The 18906-nt window shown below is 46.6% G+C and overlaps 1 protein-coding gene across 1 annotated transcript; it reads left to right on the top strand.

Moving 5' to 3' along the window:
• Positions 1–15090: 15090 nt before the first annotated feature.
• Positions 15091–16826, top strand: LOC136546954 (RAF-like serine/threonine-protein kinase PRAF). The gene has a single exon (XM_066538907.1). It carries the CDS (start codon positions 15173–15175, stop codon positions 16340–16342), a length of 1170 nt encoding a protein of 389 aa, XP_066395004.1. The 5' UTR covers positions 15091–15172; the 3' UTR covers positions 16343–16826.
• The last annotated feature ends 2080 nt before the right edge of the window (positions 16827–18906 follow it).

The raw sequence follows: 18906 nt of genomic DNA, 5'->3' as shown, positions 1-18906 counted from the left end.
TTATGTTCTCTAGCACCTTCCAAAGATACTAATTAAGCAACAAAGGTGCCGGGCTAGCTAGAGCTCATCTAACCAATTCTAGAAGCAAGGTCACACAAACCTATGCCACTAGTACTTCAAGCAACAAGGGAGCTCCTACACAAGCTAGTAAGCAAAAGCACAAAGCCACCTAAGCTCACTAGCAATGCTCAATAACAAGGCAACCAATGCCAAATTAGAGAGCGCAATTACTTAGCTACACAAACTTAGTAATGTGACTAACAAGGTTATACAAACCAAATTAGCCACGTAAGAGAGCTACTTCTATGCTACACAAGCAAGAAGGTAACTAGTAAGCTACACAAGCTAACTAATTACAAGAGCAACTATACAAGCACAATGTATATGAAATATAAATACAAGCTTGTGAAAGGGTATTGCAAACCAACAGAAAGAACAAGGTTGACACGGTGATTTTCTCCCGAGGTTCACGTGCTTGCCAACACGCTAGTCCCCGTTATGTCGACCGCTCACTTGGTGGTTCGATGGCTAATTGGCATCACCCACCAAGCCCACACGTCGGGCACCGCAAGAACCTACCTCGAAAGTGATGTAGCTCAATGGCACGCTTTACTAGAGTTGCTCTTTGCGGCTCCCGCGGGGCGAGCACAATACCCCTCACAAAGCTCTTCTCTGGAGCACCACACAAGCTTCTTGCGGGCTTCGACGGAGACCACCACCAAGCCGTCTAGGAGGTGGCAACCTCCAAGAGTAACAAGCACCACCAACTTGCAACTCGATCACCTAGTGCCACTCGATGCAACCTCACGATGTAATTGCACTAGAATCACTCTCTCACACAATTGGATGATCACTATCAAATATGTGAGATGGAGGGCTCCCAAGCACTCTCAAGCATGGACACAAAGTCCCCCGAGGTGCTCAGCACCAGCCATGGCCGAGACCCCTTCTATTTATAGCCCCACAGGCTAAACTAGCCGTTACCCCTTCACTAGGCGTTTTTCGGGTTGACCGGACGTGCCGGTCATATCAACCGGACGCTGGACCTCAGCGTCCGATCAATGGATGCTCGCCATGTGTCACCTTCGTTCAACCTCAGTCACTTGATCTCAATGGTCAAGTGATGACCGGACGCAGCTGCTCAAAGTGACCGGGCGCAGAACCCTAGCGGCCGGTCGTTTCTAGTAAGGTTCCAGTCACGACCGGACGCGTCGATCGGTCACGATCGGACGCAGCATCAGTGTCCGGTCCTTCTCTGACTTTTCTTCGTTGTCAACATCACTGTATGTCAGCCAGACCGGACACCCCCTGCCAGCGTCCGGTCACTTTCAACGCCAGCGTCCGGTCGAAGACTAACGCTGCGCGTTCTCTACTGCCACTGACCGGACGTAGGACCCCAGCGTCCGGTCACCACATGACCAGCGTCCAGTCCACTCTGTGAGACCCTATCTTTTCTGTATAGGGTGCCGATGGCACCGTCGGACTGTTCGCACTCTACGGGCAGACACTCTGCTGGTGGAGTTTCGAACCCTTCTCACCTCTGTTCCATCGCCGAGTTGATCCACATCAACTCCAACTTCATCTCCTTTATAAATGTGCCAACACCACCAAGTGTACACCACTATGTGTATGTGTGTTAGCATTTTCACAATTATTTTTCAAAGGATTTGCCACTCAACTTTCCACGCCACTCAATCCTAGCGACGATGCAAAGTTAGATCACTCAAGTGGCACTAGATGACCGATACGCAAACAAGTTTGCCCCTCTTGATAGTACGGCCATCTATCCTAAACCCGGTCACAAACTTCTCTACACACCTATGACCGGTGAAATAAAATGCCCTAGGTTATACCTTTGCCTTGCGCATTCCATTCCAGCTCCTCCAATGTCGATGCAACACATGCACCAACACGATCAACAATAATATGATCCACTTCATATCATCACGTGATCATATTGGTTCATCGATCTTGACTTCACTTGCTTTTCACCGTTGCCTTCGTCCATCGGCGCCAAGTCTTGCTCAAGCTTCACCGCCACGCGGTTCATCGCTCCAAAGCCTCCGACTTGTCCTTCACACTTGCAACCGGTCCATCAAGCCAAGTCTTGTCTTGATCTTCTTCACCTTGATCACATGACTCAATGTCATGTCTCATGTGTAATAAGCTCCTTCATCATCACATGTGTGAGCTTTGCAACATCTCCAAACCATTTTCACCTTCATGGCATATGTTGCTCACACACGTGTACTTGTAGACTAATCACCTGTGTATGTCACATAAACACAATTAGTCCACCTAGGGTTGTCACTCAATTACCAAAACCACACAAGGACCTTTCACCGGACGCATCGGTCCTTCAGAAACCAGCGTCCGGTCACTTACAGTGACCACGTTCACCTGAGTTTAGGGTGTCGGTGGCATCGTCGGACTGTCCGCACTCAACGGGCGGACACTCCACTGGTGAAGTTTCTAACCCGTGCTCAAATGTGCCAACCACCAAGTGTATCACCTTGTGCACATGTGTTAGCATATTTTCACAAACATTTTCAAGGGTGTTAGCACTCTACTAGATCCTAAATGCATATGCAAATGAGTTAGAGCATCTAGTAGCACTTTGATAACCGCATTTCGATACGAGTTTCACCCCTCTTAATAGTACGGCTATCGAACCTAAATGTGATCACACTCTCTAAGTATCTTGATCACTAAAACAAAATAGCTCCTACCATTTATACATTTGCCTTGAGCCTTTTGTTTTTCTCTTTCTTCTTTTCAAGTCCAAGCACTTGATCATCACCATGGCATCACCATCATCATGTCATGATCTTCATTTGCTTCACCACTTGGAATATGCTACCTATCTCATGATCACTTGATAAACTAGGTTAGCACTTAGGGTTTCATCAGTTCACCAAAACCAAACTAGAGCTTTCAGCGGTGTTCCCACATGCGCCCAAGCCGACGCAACAGCCGTACCCCCAGCAGCCATCGTCTTTAACTACGTCCTGCCGAGCATAGGCTGACCTTCCTCCCCTCCTCGTCGTTTTTACCGAACACAACGCCATTTCTTAAACCCATCAGGGAAAGGTCATCATCGCTCGATTCGTCACGCCCTAGCTCCGCCATTAACCCCCTTAGCCATCAGACCCCATCCCGACGCGAACACGCCACCGCGGTGCGCCGCCACATGGCACAGCCGCACGTGGCCACCCCTCCTCCGCCATCCTCCACTCTAACTGTCACCTCGTTCTGGCCCATGGTAGCCTCCTGAATGGGTGCGTAGCAGCCCCAGCTCACCGGAATGGGTGCGTCGCCGCTGCGGACAGTCGCGCGTCGCTGCAGCTCGCTCCAGCGCGTTCCGCCACCCCGCGTTGCTGGTCGGCGTAGGTGGTTGGACCGTAGTTGAAGGTCGGCCCTATGACGGGCCGGCGCGAGCCCGAGATGGCCGGCGCGGGCCGACGCGAGCCCTAGGTGGCAGGCGAGCCCCATGTAGATTTCCAAAAATTGTGATACAAATTTTATTAGGTTTCTAAAATTGTGCTCTATCTGTTAGTGTATTTAGTTCATGTTTATATGTGTTGACACTAGAACTATTAAATAGTATGAGAATGCTTAACATTATCGAAAAGAAAAGAAAAAAACAGAAAAAAAAAAGAAGACCGCTTACGGCAGTGTTGGGCCTTTTCTTTCATAATGGGCTCAAACGAGAGCCTAGTGCCGTGTGATGATGGACCAAGACCTCTGCTGCTGCAGCAACGAGGAGTGGGCGGGCGAGTGGTTGTTGGTAAGTGGGGTACCACGGCTCAGAGCGCGGGGCCATCCTGCTGGCCATGGCACTGGGCAAACCAGCTGGCGCGAAGTCAGCACGGCTGATATTTTATTTCCCGGGTCCAGTCTCCCGGATGGGACGTTCCGTCCAGGTCAGCATCAAATAATTACGAGCACCCCGAGCATACCAATGCCGGCAGGAGGAATGATTGTTCTTTTCTTGCATTATTGCGACCAAGCCTCTCTCTGCCTTTTGAGGTGATCTCATGACATCCCAGCTTTTCATTTTAAATCTTGAAGGCTTCAACCTTCTTTTCTGGAAACAAAAAATGCCCAACATGGTTCAAGTTTATAAATTCATGCTAATTCACTGTAAACGCCTACTACTACATATAAACAACTATGAGGAATAAATGGCTACCCACATCGTTATATTTGCATTGGAATCCATTGTCACATACTCCGTCCATAAAAAGTCACTACGGGACTCGTACTGGTCAAACTTTCTTAAATTTGACTAAATTTGTAGAAAACTATTAGCAACATTTGTATGTCGAAATAAGTTTGTTATGAAAATATATTCAAAGATCTGTCCAATAAACTAATTATGTATCACACATATTAATATTTTGTTATATAGTTGGTCAAAGTTAAAGGCCCCGTTCGCTTCCCTGAAAAAACAAGCCGAAACATTGTTCCAGTTGATTTGTTGTGAGAGAAAAATACTGTTCCGGCTGAAAAAACAAACTGAAAAAGACAGATTATAAGAGGGTCAAAGATATTTGACTTCTTAAGCAATAATGACTCTTTTTTATGGGATGGAGTAAGTACTCTAGATATATAAGTAGTTCTTAAGCAATAATGACTCTTTTTTATGGGATGGAGTAAGTACTCTAGATATATAAGTAGATGTATATCTTCGAGTAAGTGCTAATCTCAGCTAAGAAGTGGAGATAAAGGATAGAACTGATTACTAATCCATTGTAACATGCACATTTGTTGTTTATCTGAGAGAACCGATAATGGAAGCACCCAAAAAATGTTATCCGAGGACCTAATCTAAAACTAGTGGGGCGATGCACCTCTTCCTAACCTGTAGCAGATTGGCATGGATAATATAGAAATGCTCTCAAAGAAGTACCAACTTGAAGGTTATCGTTTACTGTATACAGGAAGACAAAGGGCTAATAAACACTGCTTTTGAGCTGGATTCAGAGGAACCATTATCATTCCGACGTGGAAAAAGTAGCGGTGTGGCCGCCGTACCATTTTTGTGCCTGCTGGTTTCGTATGTGTTGGGCCCCAATGTTTGCGAGTTGTGTGTTTCTCCGGCCGATGATGGTTGCGATGCTTGTTTCGTGAGCAAGTTTTGAAAGATTCTCCTTGATCTTGCCCTTGACAGCACCATCTTCATCGTCTTCTTATCTGGGTTGGAATTTGTTTGTTACCTTCGGGGCCCGCTGCTAATGCCTCTTTGGAACATAGGGTAGGAAAGATATAGGGATAGAAAAAAATATAGGAATTGGGTTGTCATGTTTTCCTAATCCTATGGGAACTGAAAACATAGGAAACTAGAAGAGGGGGCCTTTGGTAGCAGCTGCGGGTAAAACAAAGGAACTTGATGCATCCTTTTTTAATCTGAGCCTTGTTTGGAGCATTCAAAGCAAAAGGCTGCAGTCAGACACCAACAAGGGAACAAAGATCAACGCAGACAGAGGCTGTGAGCGCGCGAACGTTCTCCCTTCGTGCGTTCGCGCCAGAAAACTTTTCAAGAGGTTTGAGCTCTTGTAAACTTTCCTATAAAATTCCTACAAAACTGAGCTATAGGAATGGATTCCTATGGAATATTTCCTTTCCTGTCATGTGAACCAAAGGGAGGTATAGGAAAAAGTCCTTGGAAGTTGAATCCTTTAAAATTCCTTTGCCAATCCTCCAATCCAAAGGGCCCTTAAATCGTCATGACCGACCGAGCTTTTCTTACTGTGGGTTCAGATTTCTATGCTTAGAAATTAACTTTCTTGTACGAGTCAAAATGTAGAAGCCATGGTGGGGACACAGTGAGAAAAATTAGCCCATTTTCTTAATTATTTTTAAAGAAACGTTTTCTTAATTAATTAGAGTAACACAATCAGCCGCGTACGCTGGCACGCTCGAGTGGGCCAAATTGTCGGATTTGAAATTTGTGTTCCCTTCCACCCAAATCCAAAAATTAAAAAAGAAGTGGACGTGCGTCCGGAAAGTGGTTCCGCTCGTCCGTTTCGCCACCTGCAGCAACTTTGGTGGAGCGTTAGGTGCATTTTCAATTAAATTGGTAGCGTGCATCCTATCTTTTTTTAAAGAAAACTGGAGGGGCTTGCGCCCCTATAGGTAATTTTATTTCATAAAAACCCCAATAAAGTCTACAAAGGTAAAGGAGACAATAGAGACTTGAAGAAAAAAGAAAGAACTAGGGAACAAGGAAGGAAACAAAGAAAAGCACGTACAAAATGGGAACTATGAAAATTGCTGCAACCATTGTTCAAACTGCTTGAATGGATCTTGACTTCACTCTGTAACATAGTGTTGGGGTTATAACTCCGAGGTGTCTCAAGGCACCGATTTGTTAGCGGGCCACGAGGCCTGCAATGCGCCAGACAGCGAAGGCCCGAACGACCGAGGCCCAACTAAGCCGAATGCATCAAGGCTAAGATCGACCACGACCCCTCCTCGAGCCTTGACCGCACGACGCTCACACACGACATCTCCCTCATCGCGACCCCTAGGAGGGACTGGAAGAGGTCGAGCCCCTGCCCGGCGTGCCCGCTTTGACAGGAGTGAGCATGACATACTAACCCTGCAAGGATCAAGGAGACAGCAGTCACCTCGGCCCGGTCAGACATCATCCTTATGCCATGCTGCACCGACAAGACAACACCACACCACGGTGACAACGGGTACGATACCCACCGTCCAAATATGGATCGACTAGACGCTTGTACGATCCCACCCATTACGGGATGGGATCCACGACGAGGGACTCAACGAAAGGGCCATCCAGACCGGCAGAGTGCCCCGACCCAGAAGATCGGGGTCGTGGCCCTCGGCCCCACAAAGCGACCAAGCGGACGATGACCCAGGGCAGCTACCCACTTCGGGTACGACGCCCCTGGGAACCAGGAGACGATGACGAAGGCCATGACGGACACTGCGTTACACAGGACGGCTGACGAACCACCATCGAGGCTACAGTGCCGCCACGGCTGGCACAGTAGCGCCATGTCACATCCTGCCGCAACGTGGCCGGAAGACCATGATGATAGCCACGACCGGACGTGCACCGAAAGATGGCAGTAGCTTGCAAGCCAAGTTAGCTAGGCCCTCCCTCACGGCTCTCGACCATTCGGTCGGAATGAACCTCCTCATTGTACAAGCCTTGGCCCCTAAACTCTATATAGGGCAGTTAGGGCACCCATCTCGGGGATGATTCACATCCTCTACCATTCCATTCATTCACCATTGTAGTAGGGCTTCCTGGAGCTTCTCTTCAGACAAGCCCTTCGCCTAGCATAGGTCCTTCCATCTCTTCCACCAGTTCTTGCACCTCCCATTGTAAGAACTTCAGAGCATTCAAGCGAGGAACACACACTCGATCATCTCTGAGACTAGGACGTAGGGCTCCGGTCCTAAACCAGTATAAATCCTCGTATATATTGGAATGCTACCATCGTCTTTCTAGAGCAGCGTGGTACAATCAGTATATGTTTACTAGTCCGGTTATACAAACTACCGACACATAGCATCTTCATTTCTCTGACAAAGATTGCTCCGCTGGCTATTAATTTAGGCTGAATGCCATTGAAGATCAAAGCATTTCGAGTTGTCCAAACCACCCAACAATGGAGGATGACACTTTCCATGAAGAGCTATGAGTGAATTGCATCCTTCAGGAAGGTCATAGCATCTGGAAATTCAGCATTGTTGGGGACATCGACACGAATCATCTGCCAACATTGCTTCACAAACTCACAATCTAGGAAGAGATGGTGTACTATTTCTTCAATATTATGAGCACAAGAGGACACATGTGTATGTCTAGAGAAGCATGTTTTTCCTTCAACAACAGCTAGAAAAAGACCCTATGTTTGGGTTGACTAGAAACAGTCCCAAATCCATCTAATCGAGGGGTGAAGCTATGACTGACCAACAATAATCATGTAAGCTCTTGATGAAGAGAATGCTGTTGCCCCAAGTGTATTTCCATATGTCTTATTCTGTGTTTAGTTGTATCTATGTCTGCATTCTGTATCAGATTTTGTAGTTGAGCATATGCAACCTCTGAAACTAGGAGATGTAACAGTTGTGTCATGTCATCCTGTGCTAGAGAAATGGCTCCTGAAATGTTCTTATTTTTTTTGTAAATGAGAATAGCTCTGGGTAGCTATTTTTGAGGCTTTGATCTCCCCACTTGTCTGTCAAAAAAAGACAGGATTCTCCATTTCTGATCTGAATTTGTGCCATGTCTTTGAACTTCTATAGATTTTTAGATTGTCCTTCCACCGGAAGGAACCTTTCTTTATTATGCTTGATAGTTTTCCATTTGCATAATGCTTTTTCCAAACAATTTGAACCCATGGAACTTCTTCCCTATTGAAAAATTTATGGAGATTTTTAAGTAGCAAGGTCCTGTTCTGCTCTTCAATGTTGATCACTCCCAAGCCCCCCTCTTCTTTTGGGATGCAGATCATTGGCCATGCTGCCTTTGGCTGTCCTTTCCCATTTACATCTGATCCTCTCCATAAGCAGTGTTTTTTATATTTGTCAATTTGCTTAATAATAGTTTTTGGTATAGCGAAGGTGCACATATAAAATGTAGGAAGCGCAGTAAAAACTGCATTTGTCAACTCCAGTCTGCCAGCCTGTGAAAGCAAAGAAGATACACTTGTAAGCCTTCTTTCACACTTGTTTACCAAGGGTTGATAGTCCTGAACCTTTAGCTTTGTTAAGTCCTAGAGGCAATCCCAAGTAAGTGAATGGTAATGTTCCTTTGGAGCATCCAAAGGTTCTTGCCAAGTGGTCCAGTCTTTCATCTGTGATGTTAATTGGTAACATCATTGTTTTCATGTAGTTAACCTTTAGACTAGTAGACTGAGCAAATGAGTTTAGCACAGATTTAAGAAATAACAACTAGTTTGGATCTCCTTTCATGACTACCAAGGTATCATTAGCATACTGTACAACAGGGAAGTTAAGTGTTGAGGTCAAGGGGATTGGCAACCTGAGCATTACAAGGTCCTTTCCTTTATTGAGCATTGACTGCAAGAAGTCAGCCGCCAAGACAAAAAGCAGTGGAGACAGAGGGTCACCTTGCCTGACTCCTCTTTTACAATTGAAAGTTTTACTAGGTACCCCATTTAATAGAACTACAGATGTTCCTAAGTCAAAAATCTATTTCATCTATTGTAACCAAAGGTGTCCAAAACCTTTACATTCCATCAGTGTCAGCATTGCTTGGTGCTCAATATTATTAAATGCCTTTTCAAAATCTAGCTTGAGAACAATGATTTCCTTTTTTGAATGATGACACAGATGTAAGTATTCAAAGGCCCACCCTAAGAAATCTTGAATTGTTCTTGATTTGATAAAACCATACTGATTGGTGTGCACAAGACTTTTGATGACCACATGTAGCCTATTAGCTAGAAGCTTTGTAATAATCTTGACAGAGGTATTGAGAAGTGAGATTGGCCTAAAATCAGTAATATGGGTTGGGCTATCAGTCTTAGGGATGAGGGCGATGAAGGATTTGTTAATGCTTTTGAGGCAAAGGGTGCCTTGATGAAAAGCACGGCAGAGATTGTAGAAGTCCTCCTTGATAACAGGCCACCCAGTTTTTAGAAACTCATTACTGAAACCATCTGGTCTAGGAGATTTATCATTGGGCAGATTTTTGATAACACTATCAATTTCTTGATTGCTGAATGACTCCTCTAGAAAGCTAAGATCATCTATAGCTTGGATGAAGTTGGAAGGGTCCACTGAAAAAGAGGTGAAAGCTGAGGTTGCCAGTCTCTCCTTGAATTCCTGCCAAATAATTTGCTCTTTGTCTTTGTGAGAGTGGACAGTAATTCCCAAGTCAGAAACAAGATGGTTGATCAGATTACCCCTATGCCTAATAGATGCATTTGCATGAAAAAACTTGGTATTGGTGTCCCCTAGTTTAACCCACTTTATGGCACCTCTTTGTCTCCAGTATGTTTTTTGCTGGTCAAGCAAATCATTAAGTTTTAGTCTTAGAGTGTCTCTAAAATTCCACTCAACAAGGGTAAGGTCCCTAAAGTCTTCCAGTATGTCCAAGAATAGCAGAATGAATTTGACATTTGAGATGTTTGTCCTAAGACTGAAGATACTTTTCTGCCAATCCCTAAAATTTTCCATAGGGTCTTAAATTTGGCAGTAATATTCTTGGCATGGCCCAGCTGATGGGTGGGGATTGACCATCCTTAACTCAGAATTCCACCAAAATTTTCATACTACAGCCAGTAATTCTCGAATCTGAAGATATTATTCTTTGGAATGTGGGTGGACATTTTGACAATGCAAGGGCAGTGGTTAGATGGGATCATATCCAAAGCAGAAATAGATGTGTTAGGGTAGGTAAGAACCCAAGAATTCGAGGTGAATGCCCAGTCTAGTTTTTCAAGAAGGGGTGAGGCCTGTTTATTGGACCAGGTAAACTTTCTTCATTGCAGAGGGATCTCATTGAGTTCTAGAGCACTGATAGCTTCATTAAAAAAGTAGCATCTCCATTACAATGCCTCCTTCTTTATTTCTGTTTTCAGGCTTTCGAATTAGATTGAAGTCACCAAGAACCAACCAAACTTCATCTTGAGAAATTTGAAAATCTATGAACCACTCCAAGAAAGCTAATTTTCCTTTAGTGTGACATGGAGCATAAATGTTTGTCAACAACCAAGAAGAACTATCATGCTGAGCATGAAACCGAACAGAGATGGCATATTCATTGGTGAAAGTTAGTTCACCCCTAAACATTGAGCTTTTCCAATCTATAAGCATTCCACCTGAAGCCCCAACTGAAGATAGGAATTCAAATTTGTCAATCAAAGGTGGACACACATTCTTTATGAAGGCAAGGTCTATAATTTCTTTTTTGTTTCCTAAAAACATATTACATCACAGGCCAAGTCTATGACCTTGTCTTTGATAGCATTCCATTTAGTAGGAGAGTTTATCCCTCACATTCCAGCTCATCATCTTCCAAATTCTATTCTGGCTTTGATTCATGACTAAAACCAATTGTATTCATCATTCTAGAAATCAGACATCTGATCCCACCCAGATAACAGTGAAACATCAAAACAACCATTCTTAACCTCAGGGAAGTAGATCTATTTGATTTCAACCATGGACCGAATCCAACATACTGATAAAGTACTTGCTCTAAACATTTGGAGCATTAACATGATGATCTCAAAATGCTAAAGAAACACTTTCCTAGCAAAAGTTGCAGTCCTTTTTCTGACTGTCTATTCCTCCACCATGTGGTCCTGGTTTGGACCTTGCTGTCCATCTTCCTCCATGTTCTCTGCCTGCTTCTCTCCTGAACTCATCTTGGCTTTTCTGGGGGCAATTGGGAGTGATTGCTTACTTTTCTTCATCCGTGCTTCCTCAGTCAGATCATCCTGATTCAGTTTACAAATTTTAAAGCCCAATGATTGCAAGCTTTGAATAAAAAGGGTGGGTGGTTTTGGACAACAAGCTAGACATTTTCTGTTTGAGCAAGAATTTACTTTGAAACCATTATTTACCTCTTTAAGCCTGCTACTTCGCCTGAGCATGTTGTCCACCACTAGAGTACTTTTCCTGCTGATCCTTTTCTTTGGAGGGGTGAGGGCCAGGGGTGAGTCTCCAACTTGGAAAATTTGCTTGCTAGAAGACCCATCCTGTTGATCTGAGTCAGGGCAGGATAAAGGTAAATTAGAAAGGCATGTAGGTGGCAGAAAGAAATTGATGTTGGGGGATTCAGGGTCTAACAAGGATGAGACTCTTGATGCAAGGAAATCTTTGGCCCAAGAGCAATTGGTGGGTGACAGAAGTAGAAATGTAAAGAAGTGAGTCCATTGCAGAAGAATTTTAACAAGTAGGCAATCAGGGTTACCTTGAGAAAAGAAAGAGGCCCAGAGCTCATTTGATCTGGCCCTTTTAGCATTCTCCCATTCCAAAAAGGCTGGACCAGGCCCATCTCTGGCATTGAGCATAAATCCCACCTGCATGTTAACATCCTAGCCCTAAGGCTGCACTTGGGCCACCTGTTGTTCATTGTTTTCATTGTTCTCTCCATCCTATATCTGATTTAGACCCTGAATGTTCAGCCCCACAAGTTGTGCCTGGTTTGGTTCCTGTAAGTTTACCTGCTCATCATGCTAGTTCTGTAACATATCCTCCATATGCAACTCATCAGCAATTTCAAGGACGTTGCCTTCATCAGGATTTGCCTGCAGTTGAAGGCCACCTCCACTGTTTATGTCAGGAAATCCATCTTCTCCTGGCCCAACCAACAGGTTTGGATCAAAGTCCTCTTCTTCTGCCTCAGGTTCTAATTCAGTCAACTGTTCAAAGGGGATTTCTTCCCCAACCAAGTCAACCAAAGGTGGAATAGGAAAACCCTCAACATGTGACAAAGCATTGTTCAGAACCTCAATGTCTTCTTGTGCCATATTCTGCACCACTGGCTCCGGGTTTAACTGTTGAGTTATATTTTCCTCTACTTCCTCAACAAAGTCATTTAACTCCAGGAAACCATTTGCTACTGGTGGGTTAACTGGGTTAATGATTACTTCCAAGGGATCAACTTGTCCTGGCATGTTTAGGTCAATATCCATCCCATCATCTACCTCAGGTTCAACATTCAGGTCTTGGATCTGAGCAGGTTGGGCCGGCTGCTGGGCTAGAAGTACATCATGCCAGATAGCCAAGGATCGCATAGGTTAAGTTGCTGCAGTTGGTCCATATTATGCCCCCTATTACCCTGTTCTTGCTGCAGATTGACATTGTCCTGCTGCTCATTTGGCTCTTGCTGATCATTTTGATCCTGCTGCGCCATAGGCTATCCAAGACCAAAGAAATCAAAGGGGACAACCTGTTCCAGCTCAAGTTCATTAGGTACTGGGTCCTCATGAGGTGGCTCCTCTCCAAGCTGATGGTGCTGCACCACTTCGCACTGAATGGTCTATGAATCTCCATGTTCAAGGGATCAGAGTAAACTATGAATTAGGGAACAACTTGTATACTTTTGACTCTAGCCCTGACCATGATCCTACCTGGAAAATTACCACTTTCCTCCCACAGAATCACCCTACCAAAATCATTAATAGCATTCTGAATATGGCGTTCAGACTTGTAATCCTCCAGGAACCCAAGCAACATCATCCAGCAATCATCATTGAAAATAACCCTTCTCCAATTTCTACCCTCATTGTGCTTGGCAAAAGATAGTTGAATGTTGTCAAACGGACAAGGCCTATGTCTAACAAGATTATCCTGATCATAAGCATGAGTACAGCGGACATAAGCCTGACCCTGATAGCACGATGCCCTATCCTTTGCACAGCCAAGAACTCTCTAACAACATTGCGAACCACATTGAAGTTGAGTTCATTACCGGGCAAAGGATTGAAGGTGACAATAGCTAGGTCTTCATTGGCCGGTGGCGGCCTCATCGGAGCAACCGCCCTGCTCATGAACTCTTGGTCAGGAGTGTCTTCCCAGTTGAAGCCTTCAGGGATGAAAGGCCTTGGATCGGCGCGCTAATACACCATTGTCGACATCGATGAGGAGCTCTTCTAGTGGCCGGACGGTGGGTACTGTAGCTTGGGAGTGGGGTTTTCAGAGGGGTTAGCTTGGGAGACGAAGGAAGGCGAGGGGTCAAGTGAGAGGGAGAGGGGGTCAGGGGCCGTCTTAAGGGGGGGGGGGGAATAGTATTGGGCTTTGCGAGCTGGGGCGCATTAACCATAGGCGCATTTCCCTTGGCGGCCCAAGACGAGGAGAGGGAGAGCGCTTGAACCATTTCCGTGAACGAATTGAAGATGGGCGGCTTTGACGGAGACGACCTAGCAGCAGCGGCACTGAACCAACCAAAGAGAGCCGCCCAACTTTTACTGTTGCCGGTAAGTTGTCGATCTTTGAAAAATTTCCCAGAACAACAATTACCCCAGTTGAGACAAGACCGGCACACCGTAGCTAGTTTTTTGTTGCTACCACGTGCCGGTGCCGCTTGGTGCTATACAACTTACGTATCACTTTTTAGTTTTTACTGTCTCGTCGCTGTGCTCGTTTTTTTACAACATCGCTGTGCTCGTTGGGTGCCACCAAAGTGATCGCACAAAACCGTATAGTTCATTTTATAAAAAAAACCCATGTATTTCGTTCATTGTAATCGACAAACGACACAACGTGATAAATTTTCTACCTGAAAGCTTTTCTGCTCGATGTATATTCCAAATCAACGAAGATGTTTCATGACATTGTTAAGACGCTACAGAAGACTTTGTTTTTTTTAAGATTGAAGGGTTTGTTTGGTTTGAGACCAAAACTAGCCACACTAAAGATAAGTCACGCCATAGATTTTAGAAAGTTGTTTGGTTCACTATCATAACTATAATGTACCACATTTCTTTAGCACCATATCTCACATGTTAGACTTATTTTCGTGCCAAAATTTATCACAAGTGTGATTTCGATTTTACTTGCCACACGTTTTGAGATAGCCATAGTTTACCAAGGCTACACGTGATAAACTTCAACACCAAGGAAACAGGCCGTGAGCTATGAAAGATTGGAAAGAACAATGGCAATACGTGCCTGCCTTTTGCGTTGACCCCATGTTTGTTGCGAGGGAGTCATATGATAGAGAAGAAACGAACAACGATTACGATACAATACCCTCAAATAGTAGCCTGTTGCCTACCTCCCGACTACCGAGGGAGCTGTGCTGTGAGATCCAAGAATGGAATGTCCTCATGGTCTAGGGGTCAATAATAATTCGCACACTACCGGGTCAGGCCCGACTCGATCGATCCTGCAAACCAAGACTACCGACCGACGCAAACACAACACCAGACGCTATTTTTAGGAATATTATTTACTGAAAAATATTATCGTGAACCAGAAAATTAAGGGTAGCAGTACATTTTGGCATCCCGCAAATCCTGGAAATAGTTTGAATTTTAAATTTTAAACAGCACACGAACGGGACATGCCAAATCAACCACTGCAGTATCGGATCCTACAGCTAGCCGCCGAGCCAGCCCCACTTGCCGAGCATAGAAACCCGCCTCCGTCTCTCTTCCATCACCACCACCTCACCTCCCCTGTCACCAGGACGGGACCACCGCCGCCGCGTCCTATGACGTCGCCGTCCTCGCACCACCCGGACTCCTCCTCGGCGTCCTCCACCCCGCGCGCCGGGGTCGGCAACGGCAACGGCGGCAACCACCACCACCACCTCCACCCGCCGCCTCTGCCCCCGGCGCCCGCGCCCGCCCCGGCCGCAACCCCCGCACAGGCGCAGGCGCAGGCGGCGCATGGGGGCCCGCAGGTGCGCCTCATGTGCAGCTTCGGCGGCCGCATCCTGCCGCGCCCGGGGGACCGCCAGCTGCGCTACGTCGGCGGGGAGACCCGCATCGTGTCCTTCCCGCGCGCCGCGGCCTCCTTCGCCGCCCTCGTCGCCGCGCTCGCCAAGGCCGCGCCAGCGCTCTTCGCCCCGGGGGCGCCCAGGCCGTCGCTTAAGTACCAGCTGCCCCAGGACGACCTCGACTCGCTCATCTCCGTCACCTCCGACGACGACGTCGATCACCTCATGGACGAGCTCGACCGCATCCACGACCTCTCCGCCAACGTCGCCAGGCCGCCCCGCCTCCGCGTCTTCCTCTTCGCGCCCGCGCCCGACGCCGCCTTCGGCTCCGTCCTCTCCGGCACCGCCGAGGTCGCCGCCTCCACCGACCAGTGGTTCGTCGACGCGCTCAACGCCCCCGCGCCGCACCCCATCGAGCGCGGCCGATCCGAGGCATCCTCGATCATCTCCGAGGTCCCCGACTACCTCTTCGGCCTCGACACCGCGTCCGACGAGCCCAGCCCCGGCCCCGCGGCGGCCCGCGCCAGGTCCGATGCCGCGGAGACGGAGACTCCGCGCCACCACGGCGACGACGAAGACGACGTGCCGCCTTCCGCGTGCCAGATGCCGTTCGTCGCGGAGGGAGCGTCGTCGTGGCCGGCCCCGCCGCCGCCGTACATGGCGCAGCCTGTGTACTACTTCCCCGTGCCGCCGCCGGTCCACTACCTCGATCCGTCTGCGCAGGGCGGCTACATGCCTCGCCCGCTCTACCACATTGTTGGTGGCGGAGGAAGCGAGGCGCCTGGCGGAGATCTTCACGCGGCCGGCGGCGTCTACGGCGTCCCGCACCACATGCACGCGTTCCCGCCGATGATGTACCCGCCGCCGCGCTCGGTCGTCTACAACTACAAGTCGGAGAGGATGCCATCGCAGCCTCCGGAAGGTGGGGCACACTCTTCCTAGGCGCATCGGCTGCTTCACATCTCTGGTTCCTGATTATTATTGCAGATGCCTAAGCTAAGGAGTTTTGAATTGCTGCGTTCGTGGTAAATTTGTATGGTTTCGTCTAGTTCTTGTTGGTTGGTGTATAGATGAGGGAGGTGGATGATGGATGGATATTGCAGTTTTCGTCTGGTAGAAATATATTCGTGAAATGTATCTATGGGTATAATATGATACTAAGTAGTATAGTATTCAGTGTGATTAATTAGTACCGAGTTAATGTAATGTGGGATTCATATATTCTACTCCTAGGTGGTTCTGGTCTTCTGGAGGCCAATTTTGGCCATTTTATATTTTACATAAACCTGGATGTTGGGTGAATGTTCTAAGCAACATGTGCTGTAAAATGGTCGGTTACTTGGGATCTTCAAATGCTATGTGGAACCTCAATCACTGATGAGTGGTTTACAAAATTTGAAACTGCTGGACTTCTTTGTTTGAGTGTTATACTGACTCGATGTATTCTATCTAGATTTGATCATAGAGATCATGTTTGGCCTGTTTGCATCTTAATTAGTTTGGTGAGTTCATTTGTTCCTGTCTGTATTGAGTTGGTATGCTGCGGCCGTTCTCTGATTCTTCTGATGTTCAGTGATCCAGTGATACCTCCTGAGGATTCTGAACTTGGAACTGCATATGTAGTATCTACTTCGGTTCTGATGACATATGACAGAATTTTTGTACATTTTTGTTACATATATATACCGGTTGGTGAATGAAGGTTCTACGCATTTTGTGCTGTGAAGTGCTTGCTTGGCTGCTACTGTAACTCAGGGAAAGCTCAATTCCAAATCGGTCATGTACTGGATTTTAGACAGCAGTGTTTTCTAGCTTTTGTGAATTGGTTCATAGAGTTAGTTTAATCGATGTGGCTTTTATCTTGGGTATCGTAGTTGTCTTGTTTACATTGGTAGCTCCATGATTTCATTGGATATCATACTTAGATGCCATGCTTGTCCTGTTGATCTCAAACTCAGAACTGCTCATCTTCTGGTATCGAGTGAGTGACATATCCTGATGATTCTGAACTTGTAATGGCATGCGAAGTATCCAAGCTCCTTCTGATTAAAATGCAGAGAAATAGAAAAAAGGCGAGTTCCATTTCATCAGAAGAGTAAGGCCCATGGTTCTGTGAAATATTTTGCTTTTAGAATGCCATGACGTGCTACGATGCACCAAACTTTATCATTTTGAAAACCATATTATTGCTAAAACTGTACTCCGTAGTTGTTTTCTTAAGTTTCATAGACTCCACTCCAGACATCTTTTTTTATGAATCATGGTTTTGCAAATCTATGGTTTCTAAAACTGCAGTTTGTTAATACTATGATTTCCTAGTACAACATCTGGTGCATGTATCAGGTGCATGTATCGTTTATAAGCATGTACTTATAATTGTTCCTTCAAAAGAACATTGGGTATATTTGCCATTACACATATGGAGTCCTTCAGAATGTAGCGTGGAGTCGTGAATTCAGGAGATGCTGATCGTTCAGCTGCCACCAACCACGAAAGGGTCCCCAATGCCCATTACAGCAGATTTCAGAATTGTGAAAGGTTATACATGCTGAGAAACAAGTGTGTTTCTTTCGTAGACTGATGCAAATGTACAGTTTGGAGGCAAGAGGTAGGTAAATCTATAGCGATAGTTCCCTCTGAGTGCGGACAAGTTGAGCCCACCATGTAAGACCATCTTTGGAACAAAGAACTAAAGAAATTTTGGATGACTAATTCCTAAGGAATTAGAACATACTCCGTATGAAATTTTTTCGGAGGCACTAGCGCCCGGGCGTCCAGTGCCAACGGCGCGTCCGTACGCGGCTCCCAGTCCCAACCAACCGAATCGTGGTCCGTCTCCTAGTCCTAGGCCCACCAACGGGAGCATCTCACCTGAGCATCCTGCGTATATAACAAAAAAACTAAAAAAGTGAATCGAAGCGCTACGCCATCCACCCCCCCCCCCCCCCCGCCGCTCCCTCTGTAGTTCGAGAAGGATGCAAGGCAGCAGAAAGCGAGGTGGAGGCAACATCCAGTAAGTACACTTGCAACATGCATCTGAAAAATAGATGAAACATTATGAACAAATGCTTCAAACATACTATACTAACCATTGTAACATATGCAACATCTCGATCTACTTTTGCAACATCCGTATGAAACACTTGCAACATAACTCTGAAACATACGTTTGCAACACAAAATTTTCAGCGCAACATGGCGCAGACGGCGCGCTGAACTGACATAGTGGAGGCAGCCGCGATAGCAGATGGCGGCACCCGACGCGGTGGAAGGGGCCTCAACAGCAGATGGCGGCACCCGACGAGGTGGAGGCGGCCGCAGCAGTTGGATGGAGGCGCCCAGCCGCAGTGAAGTCAGCCGGCAGGCCTACCTGGGCGCTGCGGCTCGAGGACGGCGGTGAGTAAGGACAGGGCCAACGTAGCAGAAGAGCTTGGCGACGAAGACGGTGGCGTGGCCCTACACCCCGACGCCGTCGATCCACTACAACGACGTGGGGCGAATCTACG

The sequence above is a fragment of the Miscanthus floridulus genome, chromosome 3 (assembly GCF_019320115.1).
Source record: "Miscanthus floridulus cultivar M001 chromosome 3, ASM1932011v1, whole genome shotgun sequence".
Lineage (NCBI taxonomy): Eukaryota > Viridiplantae > Streptophyta > Magnoliopsida > Poales > Poaceae > Miscanthus > Miscanthus floridulus.
Note: the sequence above shows the minus strand (reverse complement) of the source record. Positions and strands in the feature narration are given on the sequence as shown.